The sequence below is a fragment of the Haplochromis burtoni genome, unplaced genomic scaffold (assembly GCF_018398535.1).
Source record: "Haplochromis burtoni strain Fernald_Lab_line unplaced genomic scaffold, NCSU_Asbu1 Contig_282, whole genome shotgun sequence".
Taxonomy (NCBI): domain Eukaryota; kingdom Metazoa; phylum Chordata; class Actinopteri; order Cichliformes; family Cichlidae; genus Haplochromis; species Haplochromis burtoni.
This window is the reverse complement of record NW_024582643.1, coordinates 582,062-596,366: the sequence shown is the minus strand read 5'-3', so window position 1 is coordinate 596,366 and position 14,305 is coordinate 582,062. Positions and strand designations below refer to the sequence as shown.

General features: G+C 49.5%; 1 protein-coding gene across 1 annotated transcript in view; it reads left to right on the top strand.

Moving 5' to 3' along the window:
- The window catches only part of meis1a (Meis homeobox 1 a), a gene marked incomplete in the record, with an annotated part of 25,680 nt that extends 18,871 nt beyond the window's left edge, over positions 1-6,809 (top strand). Inside the window, 4 exon segments of the mRNA XM_042227814.1 lie at positions 3,014-3,072; positions 4,352-4,441; positions 4,701-4,815; positions 5,628-6,809. Of these exon segments, the coding sequence (XP_042083748.1) occupies positions 3,014-3,072; positions 4,352-4,441; positions 4,701-4,759 (208 nt within the window).
- Between the last annotated feature and the right edge of the window lie 7,496 nt (positions 6,810-14,305).

Below are 14,305 nucleotides of genomic sequence, written 5' to 3'. Positions count from 1 at the left end.
CGGCAGCCTACGTCTATTGCAGCATAACTAAGGGAGGATTCAGGGTCACCTGGTCCAGCCCTAACTATATGCTTTAGCAAACAGGAAAGTTTGAATCTTAAAAGTAGAGATAGTGTCTCCTGAATCCAGACTGGAAGCTGGTCCCGAGTGAAATGCACGGCCGTGAGGTCACACTGCCTCCGGTCCCGTTACCTTGGCAACAGTTAAATCTGACACAGCGAGCGTGAAAGCTTAAGTTTAATAAAAGGGCGTCTTCTCGCCAGGCTCCAGTGATCCTCACGTCAAAAACAGGAAATCGAAAATATCCGATTACTGTAGAAAAACAAAACCAGCCCCCACCACCTCCGCCTGTGTCGCCATCCCTCCAGTCAGAGAGGCCACGCCCCACACAGGCGAGTTATGTACACACCCCGCACAGGGTGTGAGTCTGTGGGGCTGGCTCACTGCTGCCTCTGCTGGTCGTCAGAGGAACTGCAGGCCTTCATGTTTCAGCCCGTCGGGTTGGCGTGTGTATTCGTGTTTTATGAAACAAAAGATAGAAACAGGGTCTTCTCTCTGATTTGCTGCCTCTGACTGTGACATCTCCGCCACTCGCCGCCTCGCCGATCCAGGAACCTCGTACATCCTCTCGAAGAACACACCATGGCGAGGCTGGGCACGCTCAGACCGGTCACGTCTGTTTTGTTTGGCAGCTCGTTGCTTAGCTTCACGTGTTGCTCGTTTGTCTGCTGACGTGGCGACTAACTCGTGAACTCATGACACGGACGCTGCGGCAAACGTGAACACTCCGACCAGGCGAACTTCCCGCCTGTTTTGCTTGTGTTTGTTATGGAAAGCCTGTGAGTGATGGCAGGGATTAAGGTCGCCGCTTCCTGGACCGCTGTGATTGGACGGTTTGTGAAAGGGTCCGACATCGAGGTGAATTCATTCGCTCGATGATTCGTGTGAACGAGAGAAGGAAATTTATTATTCAGACATGAGACGACACGTTAAAGTGTGTGTGTGTGTGTGTGTGTGTGTGTGTGTGTGTGTGTGTGTGTGGTGTGCAGTTGGTGTAAATGGCATTTTCATGGCAAACAGCTGGACTGGTTTATTTAAACATGGTGGTGGTGGGGGGGCTGACCTCAAAATGACTCCCTCAGTGGGCGGAGCTTCTACATGTTTTACAAGCAGGCGGTTGGGGAGTGTGTGTGTGTGGTGATTAATAGATCTGCTTTGTTTAAACACTGACTGTACAGAGCGGCCCGAGCCCCGCCCCTCCCTGCCCCTCCTCGCCGGGCGGTGGGGGTCAGGAGGCCGATCGTCCTTCGAGGCTACGCCCGAAGTTTTCATTATTTCAGAGAAATCCGGTTCTGGTCTCGTTGTTTTCCTCTGGCTTTAAATGTGTTGGAGGCAAGAAACAAAATGGCGGCCTAGTGCTGCAGAAGGATTGTGACCACGGCCTCGCACGCGGTCCCAGATGTAAGACTTTCAGTCGCCCTGGCAGGTCGGTTCTGGAGGTCTGAGGAGCAGGACGGTGGATGGTGTTTCCTGTCTGAGACTTGGAAACGGCTCCTAGCAGGTTTTTGAGTGCGCCGGTTCCAGCGGCGAAACCTTTGTGGTGATGGGGCTCGCGGTTCCTGTGGGAGCGTACGTCTTCTCTGCAGTTGACCTCTGCAGAGTGACCATGTGACCTCTGTAAGAGGCTGACCACACCGTTGGACCATTAAACTGCTGGGTCCTCACTCTGTGCTGGGGGCGGGTTTTCAGCACGTCTTTGTCCCTCCTGTCTCTCCCGTCTCGCTCCTGATGGAGGATTTTTCCCTGCAGGACTCAGTAAGATCAGCTTTCATCACTGATCTTTTTCTCAAAGACACGCGGACCTGAATGTTCACTGACACTGGATGACGATCCATTATATAATCAGTTCACGAGAAGGTTAAGCATACTCCTCCTCACCTACACGTTCTTTGTTCTCAGCCTGGCAGGAAGGTGGGGAAGAGGGCGGAGTTATGTAGTCCCGGGTGTGTCCAACAGGTCGACAGGATGTGATGTTTGCTACTGAAGGTGGAAAGGGTTTTAAATTTGTGCTTTTAACAGTTACATTGATGCTGCGATTATTATTTCATGTGCTGACTCGATGAAAAGTGGAGGACTGGCCCCGCCCACAGTGTTACCTGCTGCAGAAGATACCTGGATACCTGCATTTCCACCATGTTTCAACATTTCTGAGAGGAGATCATTCGTTTTTTTTCTTTGGATGTTGACCAAAACCAGATTTACCAAAACGTCCAAATGAAACCGTGACGTCGGAGTGATCTGAGGCTGTCGGCCGAGCTGCGCTGTGCAGTGCGAGCGACGTTTATTTCCTGTTTCATGTGTCCTGATGAGCTCGTGCAGCCTCGTGCTAACGGGCTGACTGACCTGGAAATATTCTCCTCCCCTCTCCCCCCACCGCGTACCTTTTTCGGTCCCCCAGAGGACAGCTGTGGCCTTTGTTTTTCTGAAAAGAAACCCCCCCCCACCCTCCTGTTGAAATGGTCCCTCCCCACCCGGGGCTCAGGGTGTAGGAGGACATAAATCAAGCAGGAAACCACAGAGCTTTTACTTGGGGAAGACCAGAATGGGGGGGAATGACTAATGGGAGTAGCTGGGGAGGTCACAGGAGGTGCCGGGTCGGAGGTCACGCATACCAGGATGATGGCTTTAAGAGTGTATTTAGGAGACGTTGCCAGTGCTCGCCGACGGCTTCCCATTGGTTAATCTCCAGGAAGTGATCTGATTGATTTGTGCTGATCATGTTAAACCGTTTATTTGCACAGTAACAGGTCAGATGGACCCGACTTCTGTAACACGCCTGCATCGGGGCCTCGATGTTCGCGTAAATGACGGTAAAATTTAAACCAGTGAACGAGTTTCCAGTGAAGCCAGTTTGAGCTGCTGGGTGTTTAAACTTGACCTGAAGCGATTTATCAGTAACGAGTTTATTGTTGTCGTTAAAAACAAACTCTGACTTCTTTTCTTTGACTTTCAGGTTCATCAACGCGAGGCGGCGGATCGTTCAGCCCATGATCGATCAGTCAAACAGAGCAGGTGAGGTCTCACAGGTGTATTAGCGGCTGTTTCGTTTCCATTAAATCAGAAACTCCTCCAGTATCCGTGCTCTTCCACTGTGTCTGCGTGAGCTTTCCAAACACCCGGCTGGGACTGGAACGCCAGTGGAACTCGCTCCGCGTGTAAGGCGAGCTGAAAAAGCGGCGTCTCGCTCGGTTCCTCGGAGCGTTGGAGCGAGCAGAGAGGCTTAAACTCTGAATGGCTTCTAAACCCTGGCGGGGTTAGCTCCAGACAAAGACACTAATCGCTTTGACCGACCACTCCATTCAACGTTTGAAGCCGGGATTAAAACAAATAGGAGCCCCGGCTACAGTGGAGCTAAAGTCCTGTTAGCCTTTTGGCCCTTGAGCTTTCTTAGCATTAACCCCGCGGCTGACTTCCTCACAAAGGTTTGGAGACGCTGCTGAAAGACGGCGGTGAGAAACGGCTTCAGCGACCGAGGCCGATTCCACCACGAGGACCAAAACCTCTCCGTTCGTGTCCAACCGATGGCCCCCCCCACCGCGAGAACGTCACAGCTGCTTTAACAGATGTGACGTTATTCGAACACGTAATGCAGTGATGTGATGTTACATTTCCTTTACGTTTCGCCTCTTTTCCTAATACAGCATGAGTGAAAACAGTCGTATGATATTTGGAAGCAGTCGTTTTCTATCGATTTGTGTTTTTACCCCACAGCAGAGTGAAGGAGGCTTTCATGTGAAGCCAGCTTTTATTAGAAGCAGGGGCTAACCTCCGATTCCACGTGTCCTCGCTGTAATTGGAGCGCGCTTAGCTGCGCACAGGATCGCTGCAGGATCTGCTTCTATTTTGCTCTGTTGGGAGATACAGCGTGAGCCCGCTGACGCAAACCCGACGCTTCCTGTAACCAGGGGCGCCGCTCGTAAAGGGGGAGGCGCTAACGCAGCTGGCCTCAGATGGATGAACTGAGGGGAGGCAGTCAATCACATAAAGGAGGATTATTTTGGACTGTGGATCATGCAGAGTTACTCTGCACAGACTGTAAGTGTAAAAAAAAATGTGAACATTTTGAGACTAAAGAAGATGGGCGGGAAAAAGATCACGGATGGACCTGATTGGCGCTCAGGTTCTCATGTCGACAACCGTAATAGGCTTGATTTTTCCTGGTGTTTGCGTGTGGACCTGAACACGCCTTTGTGTGTGGGTGTAAAGTGGAGGCTGTGGCGGTGTCAGTGCAGGCCGGCCGACGGCCTCGGCGCCCTCCGCCATTAAAACGAGCTGTCGTCTCTGTCCGCAGTGAGCCAAGCGCCGCCGTACGGCCCAGATGGCCAGCCAATGGGAAGCTTCATGGTGGACGGTCAGACGCCCGTGGGAATCAGACCGCCTGGTAAACACACACAGCTTATGCTGCTGTGGGTTTGATTGTGTTACATTATTGCAGAATCTGCACATTGAAATCAAAGTTTAGATTTAACACAGAGAGGACGGCTTATTGTGAACTGAGCTTCATGCAAAGCTACAGTCACGCTGCAGACATCAGTCGTGGCTGATTTCATAGTTTCAAAAGCTTTTATTTACAGAGGAGCTGAAGGAAGGGGGCAGTGCTTTCATCTGTGTGTGTGTGTGTGTGTGTGTGCGTGTGACAGGTCCGATGGGTGGTGTAGGGATGGGGATGGGCGTGGAGGGACAGTGGCACTACATGTAGCACCACCGCCTGCACCCTGCAGCCTGAGGAGGCGCCCGGCGCCGCAGGAAACCACCGTGAGTGACGCCACACAGAGCCAGCACTTCCTGCATTCTCTTCAAATTAAAGGCGTTCTAGTGTTTTCAGTGGACCCTTTGCTGCTTGAAAGGGCTTTTAATTTGAAAGAGATCTTTAGACTTTCTTGTAATCTGGATGTTTGAAGTGAATCTGCTGCTATAAAGATGTGACAGAAACACCCACAGCCTCGGCGCTGGCGGCACTCAGCCGATGTCAGTATGTCGCTCGCTTTGGATTGATCCTGAACGGCTCCAACAGCCTGAGCTTCATCTCCTCTCAGCACCTCCTCACTAATTAAAGCCAGTTCCCTCTGATTAAAGGTCAATGAATCCTCTGAGAGCCGCTCCACGTTCAGTCTAATGAACTGATCGTTAGCGAGAGGCGCGCTCATCTCTTTATTTGATTACACAGAGTCCAATTACTCTGTAAGCAGTTTTTATTATTAAGCAGGAGGGAGGGAGGGGGAAGTCAATGGAGACGGCAAGTCAACGAGATTTTCTTCTCTCAGTTTTTACTGACGATGCAGCTGTCAGTGAGACACACACACGTGTGTATTTATATCCTTGTGGGGACATCTCACTGACATAATGCTTTTCCTGGCCCCTCACCATCACAAGTGAATGCCTGACCCTAAACATGACCCAACTGTAACTAAAACCACATTTTGAGTGGCCTTCAGACTCGTGGGGACCGCGAAGCTGTTTTTTCCCCACAAGTATAGTAAACAAACACACACACACACACACACACGCGCACACACACACACGTCGGGCCTTCCGCCTGATCTTGACCCTCTGTGTTTCCTCTGCAGGACTCTGATCAGGTCTGCAGACCCCATAGCGTGGAGCGGGACCCCACGCCTCTTCACCTCCTGCCCATCAGCTCTCCGCCCTGTGGGCGTGGCCTGATGAGGAAACACCTGAGCTTGCCTCTGTTCTCGGCGAGCCTTCTCAGAGTGCTCCACAGACTAAAAAGAGAAACGTGAGGTAAGACAGTGATCGTGAAGGCAAAGACGAACACTGTCCACCGCGCGTTTCTGGATTTGATCACTTCCTGTGATTAATCTCCCAGAACGGACAGATCTGCAGCTCGGCTTCCTCTCTGCGCTCGCTGATGGACTCCTGAAGCCGTTTGCTCTGCAGACAGACAGTTTTGGACCGTAGACCCCCTGAGACCTCCCTCTCCGTAAATAAAACTGATTCTGTGGATTTCTGAGTCTGATTTTTGACTCCTGCTGCGTTCGGTGCCTCACTGAAATAAAACGTCAGCGCTTCAGTTTATTGTCCAGCTCAGCTGTGACACGTTTCTATCCAAGAGGAAAAAATAACAAATATTCACTTTGGGAAAAAACTGAAGTAAAAAAATGAATAAATTGAGAATGAGACTTCTCTTAAGGTGGAATGAAAACTTATTTTGAACTGCAGGTGACATTCAGCTCCCGTGGATCAGGTAAACAAAGATGTTTAACTGCACATGTAATCCTGAAATGTGGTCATGTGATTCCTGCAGCCTCATCATGCAGCTGTTTGTCTGCATGATGAAGGAGACTTGTTTCAAAATGTGAGTGTGTAAAAGGCCGTCTGTTAACAACAACAACAACAACATTGAACGTACATTTCAACAGTTGATGGTCAAAAACAGGAGCTGTCATTTATTCCTGTGTTACTGAATCGCTCGGGTGTCGCGAGGAGTTTTTATCGGCAGGAAAACAGATTAAAGTCCAAAATTTCTGCCTTCCTCCGACGCCTCAGTGAGCCTTATGTTTCACACCCCTGCCATAACACACAGTCCAACAGTGTGCTCTGCGAACCTCCTGGTGGGCTGTGATGGTACTGCAGGTGATCCCCATCACTTATTCACAATAAATGAATTTAAATTGAACAAGTTAAAATTCTTAATTTTCCTAAATTTAAGTGGAAAGAAATAGAATTTCAAATTTATGCTTTTGTGACGTTTGTTCATGTCGTAGCATTAACACTAGGGGTGCAACGATATTCGTATCGATATTGATCCGTTCGATACAGTGCTTTCGGTTCGGTACGCATATGTATCGAACAATACAACATTTGTAATTTATTTTATCAACTTTCCTTCTGACGATGCTGTCTGTGTTGAGCGCTCAGTGAATCTGCGTTCGACTACTCCGCCTAGGCTGCACTGTCGAGCGCAGATCCACTGAGCGCTCAACACAGACAGCATCGTCAGAAGGAAGAGCGCAGGGCAAGCTAGCGAGACAGAAGTTAAGCTCTCCTTGCAACATGGCAAATTGAACCTCCCCCACCCTCATTCAGATCTGGCGTTTGGAATTATTTTGGTTTTCATGTGACGTATGACCCTGAAGGTAAGCGAGTCATGGACTAAAGTAAAACAGTATGTTGGATGTGCCACGCAATGCTCAATTGGTGTGAACTAGTGTGTTAGCGCAGTTAGCTCGTTAACGTGTTGGCCGTCTAGCCCCATGCACGGGGCGATCGGCGGTAGCTCGTTAACGGAGATTTGCCGTGTTGTGGCGTTAAGGTCATTTCAACGAGATTAACCTGAAAGCACTAGTGGGAACACAACGAATATGACTGCACATTTACGCCGACATCATCCTAGTGCAAAGACAAAAACAACAAGCACGCTGCTAACTTTAGCCGAGTCATTTAGACAGCCGTTAGCACAGATTCTCCTTATGCTGCTGAGAATATAGCCCAGAAGAAGCGGATAGTATAGCTTTTATTTTGGAAAGAGCCATTTCTCTGTAATAAACTCTCTTTTCCAAAGATGAGTGATTCCTCAATCAGATACAGGGCTCGCAATATCGCTAGCCCGACGTCCCGGGGCTAGCGATTTTTTCAGTCGGGCTACCAAAATCTATCTCTGCCCTGCCCGTCGGGCTATTGTAGGAAGGAAAAATATATGTCAATGCTTTTGCATTCTTTCAGAAATGTAGCTGGGTAATTATGTCATTGGCATCGGTGAGCCACTGTCAATATGTGACATATTGAAATCGCGTTTGAATTTGCGCTTGTTTTTTTGCTTTCACTTTGCAATCGTGCGAACTGTGTATAGAGAGCGACAGCACTGATCTGTGAGTGATGATAATTTGTGCACCAATTCCTCTGACATCGTCTTATTAATCGTTAGCTTACTATGCAAACATGACAAGTGAAATCTCCCGCAGCTTAAACATGTGAGAGGTTGATCGCGCAGAGAATCGCTGAGCTTATGTGAGTGCGTGTGTAAAAGCAGCAGGATATATATTTTAGTTCTGCTGAGCCAAATAAGACAGGTCAGGGTGAAGAAGTGACAGCCAAAGAAAAGCTTACCACAAAACGGAAAAGTTATGACAAATCAGACTATAAGGCAAAAAGAAAGTGCAGCTTTATGGTTTCATGGACAAAAGAATTTCTGTGGCTGCAATATGACGAGCTAAATAACCAGGGCTGCACATAAGTGGTCCGCAGGTGCGCATTCGCTGTCAAAATAAAAAACACGCACAAGGGTTAGGGTTAAATTTAAAAACTGTACTTTTGAGTTAAAATATATATTTATAATTTTAATAAATGACAAATTAAAAAGGCATGAACATTTTTTTGTATCGAAAAAATATCGAACCGTGACACCAAAGTATCGAACCGAACCGAACCGAACCGTGAATTTTGTGTATCGTTGCACCCCTAATAAACACATCAGCTGCTCCACGCTTAGCCTGAATCACACAGACTCACTGGGGTTGGCTCCAGAAACTCAAATATTTTTGTCTTTATTGATATTTTAACAGGAACTAGTGACACAAAGGCACCGGGTTTAAAACCGACTGACTTCCTGCTGTTCTTCATCTCTGCCCTGTTTGGTTTTTAATGCTGAACTCGTTCATTAATGATCCGAATGCATCACAGCGAGACGTCCACAACAAGCTCCAATCAGCCCGATTTATGACTTCATTCAAGTTTCATTCACTATAAAGTTATAAGTTGTGTTTCGGGCGAGCATCACACGGTTTCTGTCTTTAAACTGGTCTCAGATCAGCGTTCAGTGTCCCAGCTCTACTGCGCCGTTTTGGCTCCACGTTTCTCTTTAATCTCGATTTTTTTAAAGTGAAAAGGCTCCAGAAATGAAAATTCATCGTGTTTACAGCTCATCCTGATATTTGAAAGATTAGCTGTGCCGGTGAGCCCCGCCCTTCACCCTATGGGGATAGGCTCCACCCCTCTGTGACCTTGTAGAACTGCTTCTGACCTCGATTAAACGTGAAGTTTGTGCTGTTTGGTTTCTGTGCACAGAGCTCGGGTTGATCTGTTGGTGTCCCGGAGGCGGAGCCTTTCCTTGGCTGCAGTCACAGTGTGAAGCTCCGAGTCTTCGTGTCTTGTTTGCGGGTGTCGCTCAGCTCGAGTCACTCCATTCGAATCGCCGCTCCGGGAGGTTCAGTGGCGACGCCTTCAGCAGGCCTGATGGGAAAGATCGGCCCGTCTGCCATGGAGAGATTTGTCCCCCTCGTGGATCTGCTGCCCCACTGTGGGAGTTTTCTACATGTGCCTCATTTCAAAGGCGGCTGACACAAAAACAAAATCATTAATCTGCTTTGGATCCTCTGCGGAGCTTTGACTTCAGATGAGTTGTGACTGACAGGCTCCATGGCACGTCCATGTTTGACTGCCATCTTAGGGGATTGTGGAAACTGCCTTCATCTCTGCTTCTAAAGAGAAATGAGTGATTAGTTGGCAGCTGTCGAGCGTCCATCTGAGGATCCAGACTCGCTGTCAGATGCACAAAGAAGAGCCGGGACGCGACGAGCTGACGGCTGCTGGGAGCGTAGCTGGGAACAACGGCGAGAGGTTTATTGTTTATCGGTGACATTTCCCACAGACGAAGCAGACAGTGAATGCATCATGTCAGATGTGTGACAGACAATGTTCAGAAAGTTCAGAGTTCACGTTCGTGGTGACGGCCAAAGTCAGCAGGGAGGTGACTGCGCTAGCTCCACCCGAGCTGGACCTCTGGGCCGTGTTTGTGCTGTTGGAGCCTTTTAATGACATCATGTGACCAATCATATAGCTGCCATGAGGTCACTGTACTAACAGTGACCTTACTAACAGAAAGCAGAGCTCTGGGATTGGTGTAGACTTAGATTGTAGGATTCTGATTGGATGTTACTGATTGGCCGGTGTCTGTGGATGATAACAGAGCTTCCTGGCATTAACTGTGCCAACCTTTGGTCCAAATATGGTCACCAAAGACTGATGTCACAGCTACCACCGTCATTTACATACAGTCTATAGTTCTGGTATGTGTGAGCACACAAACATAAATACGTCCTGTGCTCAGATGGGAACGAACCGGAGCACTAACAAGGTTCCTCCAAACACAGTCTCCTCGGGCTTCAGTCCGAGGAGACGTGAATCTTCCTCCCTCAGCAGCCTCCCCCCACACTAAAACCCTCCCCCCTCCCTCCAGCCTCCTCTGAGCGAGCCGACCTCACAGTTGGATAATTTATTGCCTTTAATTAAGCGGCTGCTTCAGGAGGGATGAAATGCGTTCCTCTGTGTTTGGGGCAAAAGGGGGAAGGTATTCAGTGTCTCGCAGAGGAACCAGAAACTCATGGATCCTGGTTACTGTGGGGAGGAAGTGGGGAGGGAGGGGTCAGTTTACCCCGACTGGACAGGAAGTCGCTTATTAGAGACAACCGACCGTTCACCTGAGAGCGCGCTCAGAGTTAGAGCACACATCCTGCAGTCTGTGAGGTCAAAGGTCATTGACACAGCTGAAAATACTCATTATAAAAAGTAACTAAAAATTCTGCTGATTAACTCATAAAATAAAAGTATCCATTTTAAACAAAGTCTGCTGTCAGGCCCACCTGATGGGTGTGGAGGCGGAGCCACTAAATCGTACGCACCGTACCTTTAAATCCTTAAAAAGAAAGTAGTCCGGGGACGGCACATACGCTAAAACGCAGAACAAAAAGTGTTTTTTCCCCGAGCAGAGAAGCGCTCAGATCCACCTGTGCTGAGGTTCTGCTCTGTGGTCCGTTACAGTCAGAGACGAGCAGGAAGCAGGTGAGGGTTTAGGGGCGGGGCTACGCGGTGATGGATAAGTCATTATGTATGGGTGTGGCGGATCTACCTGCTCTTCGAGTCAGCCGGAGGTCGCTCGGACTCGGGTGATGTCATCTTTTCAGACCGCCCCGACGCAGCTGGATGACATCAGCGACCACAGTCGAGCTCGAGTTTTCACCTTTAATACCGAGATGTTCACGCTGAGGGAAAGCCGCCATCTTTGATGAAGCTCTGGGTTTATTTCCAGGCTTTATTCCCCCCTCACGTCTCCTTCTTGAGCCTGCTGGAACTTTATGGGCCAACTTTAAACTTTTTAGCTTAACTGGAGCGAAACAGGACGTTTCCCAAAGCGCTTCATTAAACTGTCGTTTTCCAAAACAAGAATCACGTCGTTTCTCACAGTGACTGGAGGGAAGCAGAAGGAGAGGACTCGACGCTCTTCACCGTCAGACCCACAGTGCTCTGCTTCTCACTGTTTGGGCAGAACAGGAAGACGTTTGGACCGACAGCATAGCGACGGCGCCTTCTCCAGCTTCTTGTATTTCAGTCTTCGATGGAGATAACGAAAGTTCGACTGAACCCTTCAATGACCGTGTCTGTTCCACGAGTCCCACGGCTCGATTTCCATTCATGTTTCCAGGTCCCTGTGACCTGACGTAGCTCCTCTGGTCTGAGGGCGCAGCTGGAGGATGTGGTGGCGTCAGGTTTTCATGTCCTGACTCAGGTCAGCCAGTTACAGCCGAGGCAGAATGAGCTCAGGGCTTCCCACAGGTCCGTCCAACATTCCCTGTTTCTGGAGCAGCGCCGGATGTTCGGCATGAAGACTTTGGCTCAAAGGAGGCCTCGAGAGAGGGTCAGCCGGCGAGGAGAGAAGCCTCGTTGCTTGGTTTCGTGTTCTGTTGGCGCTCGCAGAACTGGAAGCACAGCACACGCTCAGGCTCTGCTCTCGAGGAGTCTCGGCCCCCGAGAGCAGAGCCCAGCCAGCTCTCACAGACCTAGAGTCCAGGACTCTGCACTGCGTCATGGTCTCGTGGCTTAGAGCAGCCTTTTACTCCACGGAGGGTGTGCTCGTTGCTCAGGTGGTCCCTGTTATCAGCCACCAGGAGCACCTGTCCTCTGACCACCAGGTATGATGGATGTGTTTACTGTGGAACAATGAGCAGCACACACAAATGTCAAAATGAAACAGGAAACATAAAGACGCAGAAACGGGAGACGTAACTAAGGAACAGAGGACACGACGGCCTGGAGAGACATGGAACGAAACAGGAAGGGGACACGAGACCTCGACATGACAACACGGAGACAGAAACATGACGAAAACCCCACAAACATCATCCCTGTCACAGCATCTTACAAACACTGGGAACGATTTACCTGCTGAGGGCTCAGGTGACTGCGTCTGGTATGAACATCTGTCTCAGCATCTGCATGCAGAAAAGAGGAACCGGAGCATCTCCTACAGAGCACACCGAAACCCACAGAACCCGACCTCTGACCTCTGCCGGGTCAGCTCACAGCAGAGGAGCGGTTCGTCGTGTCTGCGGCGCTGGTCCGGTTCTGTTGGCTTTTACATGAATCGCGCCCGCTGAGCTGCATCTGTCTGCGGTCGCTTTGATATTTTGATGTCAGTTTTCAAAGGAAAGCATGAAGAAATCTTTTTCTTATTGTTGGGAAGAACACAAAGTTCCACGCTGCCCCCGGGAATGTCTAAAATCTCGTCTTCTGTTTGCGTGGACACATCAGACAGGAAATGCCAAATCCATACTCATAAATCCACACCCTGAACTGTTAGGGTACAGGCGACGGCCGGCAGGCCCAGCTGCAGGTCTGCGCCTGCAGCTGAGAGCTGCTCGACGTGTTAAAGAAGCACCAGGTTCTCTGAGCGTCGGCCTGCCGACCTTCAGCTCGCAGACCTGTGAGCTTTGGATCAGTCTGTCCAAAGATTATCACTGAATCATCAGTTATTAATAACCTCTGGCTCTCTCCTGGAAACGTCCTGCACTCTTCTGCTGACCGAGCTGAGGCGTTTATTCTGGTCTCTGAACTGTTAGAATGAACAGCTCGGCTCTTTGCATCAAAGCCTCGAACGCGTTTGATCCAAAACGAGCACGAGTCCGTTTTTTTAACATGAGAGAGTTTTATGGTCTGCAGATCTCCCACAAAGTTTTAGAGCAAACTCGCAGCTCCTTTTTCTCTGAGGTCTTCATCAGGATCGAGCTCACTGTGACCCTGCAGAACATTTCCGCACAGCTGCACGCCGCCTCAGGTCGGCGCTGACACTGCAGGCCTGGGCCGGGGGGCGTCGGTCCAAGCAGACAGTGATCGATGGCTGAGATTAAAGAGCGGCATATCTGGCACTGCCCCCTGAAAGCCCCGCCAGCGGCCCGGCTCACGTTTCAAAGCGCCGCTCAGGCCAGAGAGCCTTTGAGGCCGCGCTGATGGTAAAAGCAGGAGAGCGCTGCTTCCTGCCGGCCTCAGCTCATTGAAACGCTGTGTTTTCTTCGCAGCAGCAGGGTTTTCTAATCACACACATGAAATATGGCGCATATGTGAGTGTGGCTGCGGGCCAGGCGGCGGGCAAGCCACCGCTCAGGTTTCACCTCCGTCCACAGCTGCCGAGCTGGAAACAGCCTCAGACTCAGTGTGCTCTTTTTACACGCTTCACCCAAAAATAATCCCTGACGGAGACATTTTAGCTTTGAAGGTGACCTCTTGGACTGCAGCTTTGCACGAGTCACCGTTCAGAAGTAATCCTCGTTAGTGTGATTAACTTCCTCATGCTGAGCATGTGTCCCAGCAGACGGAGCAGCAGCAGCTCAGTGTTCCTGTAAAATGAACTTTGTGTGGCGGAGGCCTAGCGCTCACCTTAAGCTCCAGCACTGCGCCGGCTCGTCTCGGTCCGGCTGGGGTTCCACTTTTCTGGATATGCTTGGTGTTTCCTGTGTTTCATGTCTCCTGCTGTGATCACAAACCTGACACTCATAACTTCACTCATAACAGTTATTACTAAAGTCGTACCATTCACAGTCTCTGAGCTACGTTTGGCCATTACACGAGCTGAACTTTTCTCCACCAGAGGGCGACGTTTTACACGCTGCTGAGTTGAAATTTTTTCATGTTTCTGTCGTCCCCTCGTTTCCTCAGCAGCACTTTCCTCTTCTCATCCTAAATTAGAGCGTCTCCTTAACTTTGAGCTGCCTGCTTGAATGAGGCTTGCAGAGACTGGTTGCACCATCTTGTGGTAAAAAGTGGTACTGCATGAAAGTACAGCCCAGCCCTGTTCACCCTGTGGTTTGGCTGATATCGCTCCAACATGTTTGTTCACAGTCTGCTGAGGCTTTAATTTTGGACTCTTTGAAACTGTGATTAAGCTCAGGATTTAAAATGTTTATCTTTATATTGACCTTAATTCATTTAATTACTTTTTAAAATGAAATCCCATTTA